We start from the raw sequence: 19,264 nt of genomic DNA on the forward strand, positions 1-19,264 counted from the left end.
ATTGGGCTCCAGTGGAGCAATTAGAATTAGATATCTTGCCAAGGACAGTAAATATTTGTAATCAGAAATTTGATCTAGCAATCATACAACCCCAATGTGAAAGATCAGTCCAACACTGCTCTAAAACGGACATATAGCATAACCACCAATCTGGTATTAGAGGAAGCATACCTAAAATTCAGAGCACACCACCAAGAGCCTCCAACTGTTCCAATACATCCAGAACAACACTGCTTGGATGCTGACGAAAGTGCAGAAACACCATTACACCATCTTCATTCTGGCATCTCTGCATTGGCTCCCAATCTCATTTCACATTTAATTGAAAACCCCCCAGCACACTTTATGTATTCATGGCAATACCCCTCCATATCTCGCTTAATAATCCTTCACCCTCAGGTCAAACAACAGCTTACTCCTGTTTTTGGGGAACTAGGCTCTCAGGTCAACCACCCCAGCCTCTGGAATGCCCAAGAACAGCCGAAGGCACCCCAGACTCCTTTAAAATAAGCCTAAATACCTTGTAGTCTGTAGGAAGACTTTCGGATAACAGATTTGCTCTGGTTTTCCTTATCCATATAGCATCAGCTGTTTATCAATTGCCCTGTCTAGTAGTCTTGTCTTTATTAATGTATTTTTGCCATTTATTTCAGGGACTTTGAAAATGTAGTGTAAATAATTTCACAATCCTAATATATTCAAATTACTATTATTATTGAGGCAGCAAGCTACAGGGCTGTTAGGTGATGTACTATTTTACAATTCCATTCACAGTAGAACAGAGAGGTCAGTTTCAGAACAGTATTGTCATTAGTCAAGTCACACCAACCACAGTGTTTTATTGGGTGCTTCAATAATACAAGTGCACAACAAACCACCCTGCTGTGTCAGAGGTGGCGGGTAGATAGTAAATGTACAAGTCCTGCCTCTTTCACAGCTAGACCTATATTTCTGTGGTCTGCCTCAAAAGCATTTGAAAAAATACATACAGTACAAACAAAACCATAGGGAAGGGCATTACATTTTCTTTGATGCAAATCTTCCTCCTGTTCCATGCAGATAACATTGATGACTGAAATACTAAATAAAAATACTAAATAAAAAAACACAAAAGAACATAGTAAAGTAAAACGAGTATATAATCTGCATTTCGTTCCTGGAGCCACTAGAAAACAAGGATATAGCCTACCGTATAGATGATGGACAATGTTTATCTTTTTTTTTTCTCAATACAATAATTCCAACATTCAGATATTGGAAAATAAAATCCCAATCTACTCTTTGTATAAAAAAGAAGCTTTCAAGTCAACAAGGAACAAAGGATCATTCTTTAAACAGAAAAGGTAGACAAATAGTGGAGTGGGGAGAAGGACTGATATACAGTTGCACTTAGTGAATGTGCTTTGACAGACTGAGGGGAAAGAGAGGTAGAGAGAGGTGGGGGAGGGTAACAGTGACTAAGTCAGACTCAGAGTGGGCGGGTGATGGTTTATGTGGCATATCTCTTGGTCCACTGCTTGGCTATTCTGTCATGTTCAGTTCTGTTGGTCAGGTATTGTGTGGCAATGCTTCCCACCAGAGGGTCCGCTGCATGAAGGAAAGGAAAGATTCAGATAAGAGCAATCATCTTTTAGTAGCATTTCACAGAGATTTGACATTACATTATCACACTATTAAAAAAAACAACTCATACATGGGTTATTCTAAAATGAGGTGAGCCTTATCTGGGTGTGAGGTGTCTCATCTTGGCTTGGAGAACCACAACCTGTCTGAGGGAGTTGCTAATGGGCACTATGTCAACCAAATCCTTGCTGATAATTCCTCCCCCAAACCAAATGTTGCTGGCCGATATTCACTGCCCCCTGGGACCCCATGCCAAGTAGATCAGTGTGGTATGAATAATGAAAATCTACAGTAAATGCCTATTAAAGATGCTACATTTAAAATGTATTTCCTACATTGAAGCTAGGTCAATTGCAGCAACACTAATGCACATTCAAAACAACTCTTCCCTACCCCACATACCACTTGTGCTTATGTGTTTTACTTTCAGTTCTGGGCAAATAGCATAACAAATATATTTTACTGGTATTTATTTTGTTTGCTCACAAACCGAAATGGAGACAATATTAACAGTGTATAATTTTAGGAAACAGGAAATAAGAGATGTGTACACTGACAGAGTTGTTAAATAACTTGAGACAGCCTCCAAGGTGTCTGTCTGTTGTTTTCAACATAATCTATTCTATCCATTTCCAGGTTGCATATGGGCTTACTCCCACTGAGCACCAACACTGGGTAACAGACTGTAACCAGAAACATGGCAGACCAAAAAATTAAGATTTGTTCTTTATTTAAAGTGCAGTATCGGTTCCAGATTGTAAGTGCAGTTGAAACCCTCCTTCCAGAGAGGAAACCCTAGCCCATTACCCAGTCTGCCATTGTTTGTTGTGTTTTAGTAGATCACCATGCTTCTCAATGACACACAGCTTCTCCATTTTGATAAAAGATGCCTGTCAGACTAGTTGTCTAATAGAAAGTCTGCATTTAAGTATGCACTTCTGTGAAAAGTGCAAAGAAATGTCAGTGAGAAAATACTGAGAAACACTATAATTCTTACATTCTATCGTTCCATGTATGTTACACAGTCAATTCAGATTTAAGAAACATATGAAACGTGTTTCTCAAAAAAATGTCACCTCTTGAAATTCCTATAAACCAAATCTAATAGATGTCCCCAGCCACTGATATGTTTTTTCTAATTAACCTGAGTCATTAGGAACTCACTTCCATTTTCAGTGGAGTATAAATGAGGTGAAACATATGCCAAACTCTCATTCATCTACTAACCTATGAAATAAAAGACAAAAGGATGTTGACTTTCATTCATTCGTCAACAGCTAAGAAATAAATTGCAAAATGGCTGAAAATATCCATCTTTACCATTAGGTCAATAATTATGAAGTTTAAATCAACTAAAACTGTTAAGAAACCTGCCTTGAAAATGACCCAAGTATATTTTACCCCTATGCGCAGTGAGTAGAATTGTTGAGGTAAAAAACTATCCAAAAAACCTGTCATCAATACATAAACATCAGTGCCTGGAGTTTGCTAAACGTTATTTGAACTTTGATCGTAACTGGTTTCTAAGGTCAGATGAGACAAAAATAGAGCTTTTTTTGGCACAATGAACAGAGGGTTTGGCATAAAAAGAGGGATAGTCAGGCAGAAAAACATGATACTCCCCACTTCGAAGTATGGTGGTGGATGTGATGTTGAGGGGCTGTTTTCCTTCCAAAGGCTCTGGAAACCTTGTTATGGCATCATAGACTGTCAAGTACCAGGATATTTAAAAGCTAAATCTGTCTGCCTCCGCTAGGAGGTTAAAACCGGGTCATAGCTGGATCTTCCAGCAGGACAATAATCCAATGCATTTCCCAGCTCCACACAAAAACGGCTTGCTCAACACAGACTCAAGCTTCCATCCAAGTCGTCTGACCTGAACCCCATTAAAAACCTGTGGTGTAAGCTGAACCCCATTAAAAACCTGTGGTGTAAGCTGAACCCCATTAAAAACCTGTGGTGTAAGCTGAACCCCATTAAAAACCTGTGGTGTAAGCTGAACCCCATTAAAAACCTGTGGTGTAAGCTGAACCCCATTAAAAACCTGTGGTGTAAGCTGAACCCCATTAAAAACCTGTGGTGTAAGCTGAACCCCATTAAAAACCTGTGGTGTAAGCTGAACTAAATGCACAGGTGCCAAAAATAGTTTTATCTTTGAACAACCTCAATTATATATTTTCATTGTAAGACCATGCTAATGAACAACATCATACAGTATTATATAGCTTTGTTTGCTTATCTTTACCAACGGTGCCCATAATCTTGGAGGGAACTAGCAATGCACAACCAGCAACAGTGCTTTTACACTTTACTTGACTATTAGATGATCAATGTTTCTTTTGAACAAGACATATATTTTAACAAAGCAATAGTTTAACCATATTAAAAGGAGAATACAATCCAAATACACAGGCTGTCTTTCATAATAATAATTACTTACAATTATTTACTTATCAAATAATAACATGAATTAATTGAATGTCAAAGCAACCAAATAACTAGCCGTTTACAATAGTGGGGAATGTTGACATGTTTTTGGTGTCTGTTGCAATCTTCCTAGAACTGGCAGAGTTGATAAAGTAAAACTTTTGTAAACCATTATTTATATAAAAAAATTCAGATTTATTAAATACATGATTACACCAGGCTTTCAAATGCAATGGAAGAAAGTCTGTCAGGACTTTGTTGCATAGATTTGCCACTGTGGCAGGTAGACATTAGCCAAAAAATACGCTTCAGGAAATACCTCCCAAAACACGTTAATCCTAAAAATAGAAATAAACTACTGCAATTAATCTGTTCAGACTCTCTCTGACTCTCTCTGATTGACATTCAACCACATTTATTATGAGTGGCAAGAGTGTCGGCTCAAAATCTATCGGTGCATTGCAAAAGAAGTGGTGTTGCTCTACATACAGGCGGAGATAAACATTTTGCTTTCATTCAAGCTAGCTTAATAGCAGAAATGTGGCGGCATATTGCTGGGATAAAAAGGCCAGCAGTGGTGAAAATAACAATAAATTAGACAAACCCTGTCAAAGCAAAGAAGAATTGTTTATTTTCTGAGGAGTGGCAACAGGGTGACACTAGAAAGGTGTGGGATTGGCTAGTGTATGACGAACAAACGGAGCAAATGTACTGTTTGCACGGCCGTCTGCATTCATAGTCACAACCATAAGCAACCATATATACATCTCCGGAAAAAAATTAGGTGACCACAGCACCTTTTTCATTATTTTCAAAGCGTTCAATTTGCAATGGTCTCTTAATTTTAACCCTTCTGTTCCTCACTCAAAACCTTCCTTTCAGCAAGGAAAGAAAAAGGTGCAGTGGTCTCTTACCTCTTACCAGTGGTCTACCTAACCATGGCTTGGCATCAAGAGATCCTCAAATTTTCCAGTTCTTAATAAGTTATTGAACAGTACTGCCTGGCATTTGCAATGCTGTGGATATCTTTTTTTATCCTTTTCCATCTTTATAAAGTTCCATTACCTTGTTAGGCAGGTCTTTTGACGGTACTTTTCCGCTCCCCATGGCTCAGTTTCTAGCCTGCTCAATGCATCCACGTGAGAGCTAACAGACTCATTGAATATTAATACACAGATTTATGATTTAAAAAGGAGCCAAACAACTATGTGATAATAAATGGCTTCATATGATCACTATCTTTAAATAAAATAATATTTTTTTGCATGATCCGTCATTATTTCAAAATTAATGCCAGAATTTCACAATTTCTGCCAGGGTATGCAAACGTATGAGCACAACTGTATATACACAATGATCAATATTGCCTAATACTGCCCAATATTGTGTAGGTAGGTGGTACGTGTCAAAGTAACATCCACATGAATGGCAGGACCCACGGTTTCCCAGCAGAACATTGCCCAAAGCGTCACACTGCCTCCGCGACTTGCTTTCTTCCCATAGTGCATCCTGGTGCCAGGTGTTCTCCAGGTAAGCGAAGCACACGCACCTGGCCCTCCACGTGATATAAAAGAAAATGTGATTCATCAGACCAGGCTACCTTCTTCCAATGCTCGTGGTCCAGTTCTGATGCTTACGTGCCCATTGTAGGCACTTTGGGCAGTGGATGGGTCAGCATGGGCACCCTGACTGGTTGGTGTCTACGCAGCCCCATACACAACAAACTGCGATGCACTGTGTTCTGACACCTTTCTATCAGTACCAGCATTAAAGTTTTCAGCAATTTGAGCTACAGTAGCTCATCTTTTGGATCAGACCACACAGGCCATCACGTGCATCAGTGAGCCTTGGCCTTCCATGACCTTGTCGCCGGTTCACCGCTTTTCCTTCCTTGGACCACTTTTGATAGGTACTGACCACTGCGGATTGGGAACACCCCACAAGGGCTGCAGTTTTGGAGATGCTCTGACCCAGTCTTCTAGCCAACATAATTTGGCTCTTCTCAAAGTCGCTCAGATCCTTATGCATGCCCATTTACCTGCTTCTAACTCATCAACTTTGAGGACAGAATGTTCACTTGTTGTCTAATATATCCCACCCACTGACCTAAGACAGTTGAGCAACTAAAAGCCTGTATTAGACAAGAATGGGACAACATTCCTATTCATAAACTTGAGTAACTTGTCTCCTCAGTCCCCAGACGTTTGCAGTCTGTTATAGAAAGAAGAGGGGATGCCACACAGTGGTAAACATGGCCTTGTCACAACTTTTTTGAGATGTGTTGATGCCATGAAATTTTAAATCAACTTATTTTTCCCTTAAAGTGATACATTTTCTCAGTTTAAACATTTGATATGTCATCTATGTTGTATTCTGAATAAAATATTGAAATTTCCACATCATTGCATTCTGTTTTTATTCACAATTGTACAGTGTGCCAACTCTTTTGGAATCGGGTTTGTACATATTGTTGGTTACAAGATCTTTTAAAATGTGAATAAATTCTGTCAAGATTTGTCTTGATTTCAGCCTTCACATTTTCAAAAAAAGAATGTAGAAATCCCCTGTAAAATTAAATGCAGGGCTCTACAGTGCGACAAATTCAGACACATTTGCGACTAAAACCGTAGGTGCATGAATTTATAAAAAAATGCCTGATTACCAATTTCTACACACAACTGCTGATAACATAATTCAATGCACAACTCAACAAACCAATCATAGCCTAACTTGAGGCTGGGACTACCTTAGAGAATGGTTAATTGAGTACTTAGGATATTATTAGGGAATGATGTTAAGACAGTAGTCAAATGTTACGAAAATAAAGTTGACAAATTAGGAAAAAAGTAGGGGAAACACTGTTTTACCTGGGTTACAATCTGTGAGCAGAGAGCAGATGGAGAGTAGCACCTTGGAGATGGTCAGGGCAGGGCTCCAGTTGTCCTTCAGGATGTCCAGACAGATCACACCCTGGCTGTTGATGTTACAGTGGTAGATCCTTGTCCGAAAGGTCACCTGGTGAGTACCAGATAATACAATATTTACACATAGAACTCTGGTTGAGCAGGAATGCTGAACGGGGAAGTAGCATACAATATAGAATAAAATAAAATATAACAAACAGCAATATGCTAATTTCTTAGTAAGGACATGGTGACAGGCCTCATAAAACTTCTGCACAGTTTTGATACATTTCATTTCCAAAATAAAGGCAACAATAAAAGTTAAATGTAAATGTAAATATTTCTTTCTTCAAAATTGTTCTGAGAGCCTGAGACATTCCCCATTTAAACGTTCTCGCTAGTCCATCTGTCAGTTTGCATATATGTACTTTTGTGCTCATAAGTTTGCATGCCCTGGCAGAAATTGTGAAATGTTGGCACTGATTTTGAAAATATTTTATTTAAAGATAGTGATCATATGAAGCCATTTATTATCACATAGTTGTTTCTCTCCTTTTTAAATCAGAATGATCACCCAGATGGCCCTGATCAAAAGTTCACACACCCTTGAATGTTTGGCCTTGTTACAGACACACAAGGTGACACACACAGGTGAAAATGGCAATTAAAGGTGAATTTCTCACACCTGTGGCTTTTTAAATTGCAATTAGTGTCTGTGTATAAATAGTCAATGAGTCTGTTAGCTCTCACATGGATGCACTGAGCAGGCTAGAAACTGAGCCATGGGGAGCGGAAAAGTACTGTCAAAAGACCTGCGTAACAAGGTAATGGAACTTTATAAAGATGGAAAAGGATATAAAAAGATATCCAAAGCCTTGCAAAAGCCAGGCAGTACTGTTCAGTCACTTATTAAGAAGTGGAAAATTCAGGGATCTCTTGATGCCAAACCAAGGTCAGTTAGACCAAGAAAGATTTCAGCCAAAACAGCCAGAAGAATTGTTTGGGATACAAAGAAAACTCACAGGTAACCTCAGGAGAAATACAGGCTGCTCTGGAAAAAGACGGTGTGGTTGTTTCAAAGAACACATTAGGACGACGCTTGAACAAAAATGAGCTGCATGGTCGAGTTGCCAGAAAGAAGCCTTTACTGCGCCAATACCACAAAAAAGCCTGGTTACAATATGCCCGAGAACACCTTGACACGCCTCACAACTTCTGGCACACTGTAATTTGGAGTGACGAGACCAAAATAGAGCTTTATGGTCACAACCATTAGCGCTATGTTTGGAGACGGGTCATCAAGGCCTATTGTGAAAAGAATACCATCCCCACTGTGAAGCACGGTGGTTGCTCACTGATGTTTTGTGGGTGTGTGAGCTCTAAAGTCATAATACTGGCTGGACAATTTGCATTCTTGTGCACGAAAGCTGCGCATGGGATGCTCTTGGATTTCCAGCATGACAATGACACTAAGAGCAAGGCCAAATTGACCCTCCAGTGGTTACAGCAGAAAAAGGTGAAGGTTCTGGAGTGGCCATCACAGTCTCCTAACCTAAATATTGTTGAGCCACTCTAGGCAGATATCAAACATGTGGTTCATGCAAGACGATCGAAGACATTGCATTACCTGGAGGCATTTTGCCAAGACGAATGGGCAGCTATACCACCTGCAAGAATTCGGGGCCTCATAGACAACGATTACAAAACACTGCATGCTGTTATTGATGCTAAAGGGGGCAATACACAGTATTAAGAACTAAGAGTATGCAGACCTTTGAACAGGGGTCATTTCATTTTATTATTTTTTTCCATGTTTTGTTTTATGATTGTGCTACACCATACTGTTGAATATGAATCCCATAAGAAATAAAATAAATGTGTTTTGCCTGCTCACTCATGATTTCTTTACAAATGGTACATATATTCTGCAAGGGCATGCAAACTTTGGGCACAACTGTATAGTCTCCACATCCTTGGTTTAGAAACTCACATCCCTCAAACCCTGAACCAGCCTGGACTAACTAATACTATTCTGATATGTTCCATAAGGGAAGAGGAGGAGACAAGTCATGTTATTGTTTAAATTCACTCCTGTAAATGTTACAAGAGCAGATGCCTAGAACTGATCTCAGTGACTTTCAAAGGGTCTTTATCTGATAACTGTTTATCTGAGATTCAGTGACAAAGATTGATCAGATAGTTTTGTGTAATGTTATGTTATGGCTGTATTAGTCACCAGATCTCAACCAAATGTTTAATGTTTATTGAATGTGTGGTGGAAGAACAGTGTTGCATCCCTTAAATAGAGTTCCGGATGCTTGTAGAATCTGCAAAAGTCATTGAAGCTTTCTTGGTAGCTTGTGTTAGCTGAAAGCCCTGTCGAGATTTCCTATATTTTGGCTTTTACCTGTACGATAAACAATGACAGAAGTTTTATAAAACAGGCACCCAAACATACACACTTTGAAATAGCCCACAGGCGGCAGCATGTTGCAATTCCAAATACGCTAAAAAACATTTGTAGTCCTTTTTAAGTCCTAAAAGAAAATCAGTTCTTTACTGTTGCAAGTCTGTTCATTAAAGGAAAACAATTATTCTTATAATCCAAAGGTTTCAAATATGGACTGATGAAGACATTCTTAGCTACAAATGGCCTCACGTCAATCCATTGTACAACGAATGTCCACAAGCATTCCTTAGTAGTTTACTACATAGTTTGGGACTGAATGTGAGCTCAGATCTGTTTATGCCAGACACCACAGGGTTTTCCAATAATCAGCATCTGGATAGTGTGACACTGACCTTGAAGAGGAAATGTCTAATGAGCCTTGGCTTTCTGAAAACAGTAAGGACAGGACATTATAAATACCACACTGGCTCTCATTGCCCCACTTTAACCATAACAACTGAATCTTATCCTTCCCACCTGTCCAACAATCTTGTCAAACTGGGATTTTAGTTAGGGGCTTGAAGAACAGTCTCTGCCCAGATAAGAATGGATAGTATATACAGCACAGCGCCAATGGAGCATTGTAATGGAAGTGTCTATGAAGCACTATAATGAGAGTATGGACTGGCTGCATATCACAGTGGGACAAAACTCTTGAGCCCTCTGGATACACTAAGCAGAGCTTGAGGATTTGTTTGAGTCTGCTGTCAAACAGCAGAGCATGTGGTTAAACAGCTCAGAGAGGAACAGAGACAAAAAAAGAATGGAGAAGAGAGAGAAAGGAAATTGGCCAAATGGGAGTGAGAGAGAACTCTAAATCAAAGAGGTGGAGTAGAGTTTGAGGAAACGCTAAGACTGAGATATCCAAAATAGTACTGGGCGTTATGTAACATCAAATTTGATAGTACACTACTCACAAAAAGGAAGGGAACACAATCATCACAGTGTAACACCAAATCAATTTAACTTCAGGGATATCAATCTGTCCAGTTAGGAAGCATAATCCATTGTGAAGGTGCAAATGAAAGTGACAACAGGTGCACTGGAGAGGCAACAGCAAGACCTCCAAAAAGGGAATGGGTTTGCAGGTGGTGGCCACAGACAATTGCTCTCTCCTTATTCTTCCTGACTGATTCTTCTCTAGTGTTGCGTTTTGCTAATGTCCTTTCACTACTGGTAATAGCAGATTGCACAGGAAGTCCAGCTCCTCCAGGATGGTATATCCATATGTGCCATCGCCAGAAGGTTTGCTGTGCCTCCCAGTACAGTCTCAGGAACATGGAAGAGATACCAAGTGACGGGCCGTTACACAAGGAGAGCTGGACAGGACCATAGAAGGGCATCAACCCAGCAGCAGGACCTGTATCTGCTCCTTTGTGCGAGGAGGAACAGGAGGAGCACTGCCAGAGCCCTACATAATGACCTCCAGCGGGCTACTGGTGTGCATGTTTCTGACCAAACTTTCAGAAACTGACTCCATGAGGGTGGCATGAGGGCCCAAAGTCTTCTAGTGGAACCTGTGCTCACAGCCCAGCACAGTGCAGCTCGATTGACATTGGCAAGAGAACACTAGAATTGGTAGGTCTGCCATTGGCGCCCCGTTCTCTTCACAAATGAAAGCAGGTTCACACTGAATATCTGACAGACGTGAAAGAGTCTGGAGATGCCGTGGTGAACGTTATGTTGCCTGCAACATCATCCAGCATGACCGGTTTGGGCGGTGGGTCAGAGATGTTCTGGGGAGGCATATCCTTGGAGGGTCACATAGACCTCTACTGCTAGCCAACGGTACCCTGACTGCTGTAAAGTACCTGGAGAAAATCCTCAGACCCATCGTGGTGTAGTGGGACCATGGGTTCCTCCTGATGCAGGACAATGTCTGGCCTCATGTGGCCAGTGTGTGTAGACAGTCCCTGGATGACAAAGGCATTGATGCCATTGACTGACCCTCACGTTCTCCACACCTGAATCCAATTGAGAGCCTCTGGGACGTTATGTACCGACGACGCCAAGTAGCATCACAGACTGTCCAGGAGTACACTAATGCCCTGATCCAGGTCTGGGAGGAGATCCCCTAGGACACCATCCGGCGTCTCACCAGGAGCATGCCCAGACGTTGTTGGGACTGCATACAGGCACGTTGAGGCCAAACACACTACTGAGTCACATTATGAGTTGCAGTGATAGAATTTGTAATAGAAGTTGGAACAGCCTGTGATTTCAATTGTTTAGTTTAATTTTCAGTGCGTTTGAATGCAGCCCTTCAATCGGTTGGTGATTTTGGTTTCCATTGAGAATTGTAACTTCATTTTGCTCTCAACAAATTACACAATGTACAGTAAAGATTTTGATCTTAAATATATTTTGTTCATTGAGACCCGATGTGTGATATAAGTGTTCCCTTAATTATTTTTCACCAGTGTGTTTTGTTTTTGATTAATCTGTTCTAAACATGCTTAGAAGTAAATAGGTCATGACCCTAGGGTGGCAACTAATTCAAGTGAGGTCAAGTGGGGTTTTCCCTAATGCTATATAGACAACTTTTGGATGTATATTAAAAGGGGAAAGCAGAGTCCTTGTCATTGTTGCATCTGTGACTGCAGAGTGGCAGGCAAGTGACCAGAGATGGTAGAGAACAGTTTGAAGTAGGTTGGAAACCTCTGAAGTGGCACAGGGGACATTACAGGGTTGTATCACGTTTACAAACTAACTGTACAATCAAAACCCAAAACGTCCTGCATATCAAGACTGGTATGGAGTCAATTCTAATATAACTCCCAACTCTCTGAAATCGTACTCCAAATAATTGATTATGACTTTAAATACTGAACACACTCCACAGGTTAAACTCCATGAAAAGGCTAATAACAAATTGACTGATGAAAAAGAAAAAAGCTTGGAGAAGCCCACTAGAGTTCCAGAGAATCGTGTTGGCTGATAAAATGCAAGAGTTCTACAAAGAGGACGACAGCAACACAATGATTCAACAGCTATAACCCAGCAGTGTGGTGGTGCGTCTGACCTTGGGTGGTTTGAAGGGGTAGTCGGGTGTGAAGGCGATGTCCAGGAAAAATACCCCTCCCTCATAAACAGAGCCTGGTGGACCCAGGATGGTTGACCTCCACTCATAGATGTTGTCCCCTTTGGGGCCGGCGCTGAAACAGAAACGCATGTCCATGGGTCTACTTAGGGCATTGGCAACTGACAGCATCTACTGACAGTAGACTAAAACTGACAACGTCGGCGCTCAAAGGGAGTGAGTGAGGAGATAAATGCTTGCTTCTGACAAGTTAATGAATGATATTTGCAGTCCGAGAGATTGAGAGAGTATTGACAGATTTACCTTAGTCTGACCATGTTCTCCTAAAGTTTAGGTCTGGATTGTTTGCAGCAAAAACGAAATGTTCCCAGAACTCAAACATTTGCAACATTCCCAGTGAAGCAGAGTTCATCAGTAAGACCAGTAAGATTGAGGAACAATTTAACATAATCAATTGAAACAATATACACTGCAGTGTAATAGTATCTTAAAGATCCGTTATTTGTAGAGTAGTTATGTTGAGTGAGGTGAGGGTCACATCTGTTAGGAAAGCCTTGTAATTAATGCCATTTCCATATTAGGTCTCCATGCTACAACCTCCCCCACTGTTGGTAGTAAGGGTTTTGCTGGAGCAGTGCCAACAGAAGAATATTGCTCATCCAGATCCAAAAGCCAATACCTATGATTCCATGTCATTACTTTACACAAACAAATTGCTAACCCCTAATCCTAAAGCTAACCCAAATTTAAACACAAACCCCAATTGTACAGTGGATATAAAAAGTGTACACACCCCTGTTAAAATGCCAGGTTCTTGTGATGTCAAAGAATGAGACAAAGATAAATCATGTCAGAACTGTTTCCACCTTTAATGTGACCTATAACGTGAACATTTCAATTGAAAAACAAAGTGAAATCTTTGAGGGAAAAAATAAACAACTCACAATAATTTGGTTGCATCTGTGTGCACACCCTTAAAATAATACCTTGTTGAAGCACCTTATGATTTTATTACAGCACTCACTCTTTTTGGGTAGAAGTGTATTAGCATGGAACATCTTGATGTGGCAATATTTGCCCACTCTTCTTTGCAAAAGCGCTCCAAATCTGTCCGATTGCGAGAATATCTCCTTTGCACAGCCCTCTTCAGATCACCCCACAGATGTTCAATTGGATTCAGGTCTGGGCCATTCCAAAACTTTAATCTTCTTCTGGTGAAGTCATGCTTTTGTGGATTTGGATGTGTGCTTTGGGTTGTTGTCGTGCTGAAAGGTGAAGTACCTCTTCATCTTCAGCTTTCTAACGGAAGCCTGAAGGTTTTGTGCCAAAATTGCCTGGTATTTGGAACTGTTCATAATTCCCTCCACCTTGACTAAGGCCCCGGTTCCGGCTGAAGAAAAACAGACCCAAAGTATGATGCTGCCACCACCATGCTTCATTGTGGGTATGGTGTTCTGTGGGTAATGTGCAGTATTGTTTTTGCGCCAAACATACCTTTTGGAATTATGGCCAAAAAGTTCAACCTTGGTTTCATCAGACCATAACACATTTTCCCACATGCTTTCTGTTTTTGCAAACTACAGCCAAGCGTCGATGTTTTTCTTTGTAAGAAAAGGCTTCCGTCTTGCCACCTTACCCCATTGCCCATTCATATGAAGAATATGGGAGATTGCTGTCACATGTAGCACACAGCCAGTACTTGCCAGAAAATGTTGCTGTAGGCCTCTTGGAAGCCCCCCTGACCAGTTCTCTCGTCTTTTCATAAATTTTGGAGGGATGTCCAGTTCTTGGTAATGTCTCTATTGTGCCATATTTTCTCCACTTGTTGATGATTGTATTCACTGTGTTCAATGGAATATCTAATGCTTTGGAAATTATTTTGTACCCTTCTCCTGACTGATAACTTTCAACAATGAGATCCCTCTGATGCTTTGGAAGCTCTCTGCGGACCATGGCTTTTACTCTGAGATGCAACTAAGAAAATGTCAGGAAAATCCTACAACAGCAGCTGAACTTTATTCTTAAATTAATCAGCCACTTTAAATGATGGCAGGTGTGTAATGATTTCTATTTAACATGAGTTTGAATGTAATTGATTAATTCTGAACACAGCTACATCCCCAGTTATAAGAGGGTGTTCACACTTATGCAACCAGGTTATTGTAAGGTTTTTATTTTTCCCCCTAAAAGATTTCAGTTTGTTTTTCAATTGAATTGTTCACATTATAGGTCACATTAAAAGTGGAAAAAGTTCTGACATGATTTATCTTTGTCTCATTTTTTTACATCACAAAAACATGGCATTTTAACTGGGGTGTGCAGACTTTTTATATCCACTGTATATAATAACTGTATACAACTTGAGTATCAAACAAATACGGCTCAATGCAACCCCAGCCATTTGAATTCAATCACATTTTGACAGTAAACATTTTGACTGAAATGACTTCCATACATATTTGCATATTGTAGAAGTACTCTAGAATGTGACTTTTTGAAGCTGAATATCAAAGCAATCAAGAGAAAGGTGCTCAAAATGGATCTATTGTAGTTATAATCACACTTGTTCATAAAAGGTATAGAAAAATGGGTGTGATTAATATAATTTGTGAGCTTAAAAACAGGCCTGCCAAAATTTTTTATGGAAATGTAGTTATTTCTCTTGCTTTTTGTGTTGTCCCGGCAATCAGTTGAGACACAACAGCCTGGTTTATTGAAGGGCATGCTTTGAAACAGCCGTCACCAAACAGTTAATCATAATTGACTAGATTATTTTTTATTCCTAGTTTAAAAAGCTATTCTAAAGCCTTGCATTCCTACTTTTTCATAAGTCTCACTGGTAAGTGTTTCCCCAAATTTCGGTGATCCAGTGACACTGTTCACAGCGGACTTTATTATGATCCTTTCTTTTGCAAAAATTGCTTCTTCATCTATAGGAGTATTACAGATGTGGATTTCCCCTGATGAGGCTGATGATCTGTTAGGGTGACATTAATAAGCCTCTGGAAACCATGCTGGGCAGGTTCCCTGTCAGTGCAACAGGGCAGATGATGTCTATTTGTAGCTGGCTGTAATTCATCTAACTGATGTGATGGTGCTTCGGTAGATGAGGTAACCTCTGCATTATAAAGGTCAAACTGACTGACTGTGTCACCAGATGAGGAATACACAAACCATGGTTGTCAAAATGGCTTTAAATATCGCAAGTACAGTTCTGATTGACATATCAGCTGCATAATAGAGCATGATGCCCAACTACGTCCACATATTGTCAATATTTGATGGATTGTATGATTGTAGTACAGAAAGCACTGAAGTATGAGAGACAGGTCAATGGAATCCAAATATATTGGTGGTAATGAAGGTATTTAATATAATGTCAAATATCACTCTTCTTTGAAATGATATGACAAAACTTTTACCCACAAATGGTCATTTTATACGTTTTGTAATATTGAATGAATAAATGTTACAAGTTCATGAGTATTAAATGCATTCTAAAGAAATTGACACAGCCAACTTTTCCCCAAGTTACTGGCTCAAAAACTGTCACCTTTAGAAGTGGATTGTTCCCATATACTTGCAGCGCTAACATTAATGACTGATCTAATTTAGAGTATTAAAAAAGGTGAAAATCATTTGTACAAAAGTAGCACACAGCTGTTGTGAGAAATCAACATATAGAGTTGTCTAGTATTAACGAATCTACTTTTATTTCTCATTAGAGTAAAGATAAAAGCATGGGTGATTGAGCAAGATGTGGATTTCATGTGAAGTTTACCACGTTTCCCTAAGAAGGGGGACATTTTACTGAGCTTTCTCTTCTCTCTTTTCATGTATTTGCAGGCGTCACTGTGCCCCATTGATAGATCAGTTTTGAGAAAAACAAGTGTCAAAACACACATTGTTTCACAGTTTATGCAATAGTTACATCCTTAGAAAAGGTGGTTTGCATTGTGTGGCGTGAACACACCCTCTCCTGTATCAGCGTCGGGCCAACGCCCCAGGGAGAAACACCTGGCCCTGGGCTGCAAAACATAACCCATCACCTTAAACGTAACCCAGATGCTGTCGCTAAACACAGCTCGGGCTGCTGCCCCTTGATGAGGCACACCTGCCCCAATCAAGCCTTGTCAGGGTGAGGTAAAAGGGACCCTAGGAAAGCAGCGCAGAGCAGCAAGGAGTGGAAAACTACTACCCTGCCCCAGTTTTATTTTATCTGTTCAATTTAGTTATTTCCACTTAAATGCCCTCCAGGGAACAGAACATCGACACTGTGTCTCTCCATTACAATTGATAATCCATTAATACTGTTCGTCTCACTATTAAAGGGGCAATTCATTGACAAATGTTATCCACTTCTGAAATACAGTTAAATATTGGCAACAGTATCTATTTTCAGGAGGGCATGTCTTGAGACTGGCTATATTTACTCATATACAGTTCCCTGCAATTAATCTGCAGATATAATGGGTCACTAGGCCCAAAACTGAAGAGAAGGGTGTGAAACCAGACATATCTTTGGTTGAAGGACAATAACTTTCCAGTACTAAGCTTTCTGAATCACCCAGCTTTAGTCACGTGTCAACATAAAACACAAGTCAAGGTGCAAAACTTCTCATAGCTTGATGTGACATTCAAATGCCAGACACTGACATAGATGAGATTGTGATCTTTTCTGAAGCGGCAAAGACACATGTCCTCTTTTTCAGGTCTTTTGAGGTCGATCACTTTCTATCACCGGACCGATGAGATTGGGGGGGGAGACAGAGACTCACTGCACCACCTCTGTGGAGATCTGACAACATACAGACCAAGGTAAAGGCTAAGTCAACAGTTTCAAGTGCATACATGCCACGACTGGTGGTTGCCCAGCAACCCCCACCCCCCACCAGCTTCGTGGCGGCTGCCTGAGCACTGGCCAGGCATTCAGGACCTGACTGACAGTCTCTCATTAGACCAATGGAGTGGGAGAGCACGGAGAGCACAGCAGACAGAACATGGGACTGAGACAGAGAGGGGCTGTCTGGGTTCAGGACATCTACTGAATCAGCATCCTAACTCGCCAGGTTTAGGTGTCAGGGTAGATACTGCGCTGCGTTACATCCTGCTTTGGCCAACAAAGACGTTACTGCAAACAAACAACCCCCATTTTCCCACCTCGGATATCATTGCAAGCCTAGTCCCGCATAGGTCAGTTAGAATAGAATGACGCTTGGTTGTGGGTTTCAAAGCCCATGGGAGGCCAGCATAGAAATGCATTCACACACTAACATAAGTCTGCATAAGAGCTTTTGCTGAATAACTCAAATGTTAATGTAACTGCATGCAAGACAGAACAGCAGAATGTCCTTTTGAAAATGTTTCATCTACATTGCTGATGCGGCTCACATGGTTTTATAAACAAATTGAGATGCTTCAGGCAATGTCAAAATAAAATACTAAATGAAGTATGTATTCTGCTGTCCTATCAGGTAATACATATTCCATTTGCTAGAAGAATTGCAACTTGGCATGCTAACCAACAAATTTCAATCATCAAAACCTTTTCAACAGATTGGTATGATCCCTCAAGTCAGTCATAGCTCTTCTTTGTATGGGATGGAAACCTTGCATTAATGCAGACAGATGTACTTTGTTCCAATAAACACTAAACTGTGATTATGAGCCTCATGGCTACAGCTTCCATTAAAGCCTTCTAATAAAATCCTCTGTGAGACTTGAATTTAAATAAATCTGCAGTACATTGGTAGATTTCTTTGAGTCAGTAAGTATTTGGGTCATTTGTTCCAAGAATCTGGGATACATTAATGTGCGGGTGTCCGTGAGAATCTGCCACTAGCCGTCCTCTGAGATTAGACTCATGTGGGAACCGCTTCAACAGCTGGAGTTCTGTCTCCGCAACAAGAATGCAACAGAACAAAATCCCTACATAAAAAAATCAAACAACTTCACACCGTGGTGGACATAGCATGTTCATATCCTAATAAGCCAAAAAATGCTTTTAAGGTAGGTCTTAAATGTCTATTCACTAGGTGACTAGCATGAAACAACGGTGAGAAATGTTACTTTTATGAGGTTGTGTCCAACAGGAATTCCCCATTCACACCAATCCCCTTTATATCAGCCTTGAAGTTGCTGTGAGCTATCCATGTAAAATGCTGTGATCCATGAGGAAAAGAGGCCAGAAATTATTTCCATACAATATTGAATGAACTTTCCTTTTGTTGTTGAGTGAGTGACTTGGGTACCGGTTGGTCCATTTACCATGGGTATATTAGGCTACTCCAGACGATCTATAGAGATCATGCCAACCTGCCATAAACTGTGATTGTATGTACAGTAGTCTGTCAAATCGGCGAACTTCCTTCCCTGGGCTCTGATAGTACCGTCAGTTTAGATTACTCTCCCTGACTTCGGGGTAGCGGTTGAGGTGATTCAGACTGGTGATCATCCGGTGTCATTCCTACTCTTCATGATGACAGAGAAAGGGTGATGACAGTTTTCAATCAATGCTAGCCTCAGTTACAGGGAGTACTGCTTGATTGTGTGTGTGTTGACAAAAAGCCTAAAAACCCTGGCCATTCTGGCAGGGCCGAGGCTGTTCACTTATTTATGGAATTTTGAGAGGTGTTTTCTGGCAAGCGCTCACTGTGTGTAGGAGTTGGTCTGAGCAGCAGAATGTTTCAAATGTTCTCTCTCTATTCCACCTTTGACATACGGAGTCAGAAACAAGGGAACACAAAAGGCTATGATAGTGTAATTTATTCCTCATCTTATTAGCCTGTTGACACAACACATTTTCATCCAGACTGCAGAAGA

At 40.5% G+C, this 19,264-nt stretch overlaps 1 protein-coding gene across 1 annotated transcript in view; it reads right to left on the reverse strand.

Annotated features, from left to right (window-relative positions):
* Positions 1-818: 818 nt before the first annotated feature.
* ube2e2 (ubiquitin-conjugating enzyme E2E 2) overlaps positions 819-19,264 on the reverse strand; it is a 31,004-nt gene continuing 12,558 nt past the window's right edge. The window contains 3 exon segments of the mRNA NM_001304079.1: positions 819-1,587; positions 6,918-7,065; positions 12,425-12,557. Coding sequence (NP_001291008.1) covers positions 1,490-1,587; positions 6,918-7,065; positions 12,425-12,557 — 379 coding nt within the window. The 3' untranslated portion in view covers positions 819-1,489.

Source organism: Esox lucius, chromosome 20 (assembly GCF_011004845.1).
Source record: "Esox lucius isolate fEsoLuc1 chromosome 20, fEsoLuc1.pri, whole genome shotgun sequence".
In the NCBI taxonomy this organism is placed as follows: Eukaryota; Metazoa; Chordata; class Actinopteri; order Esociformes; family Esocidae; genus Esox; species Esox lucius.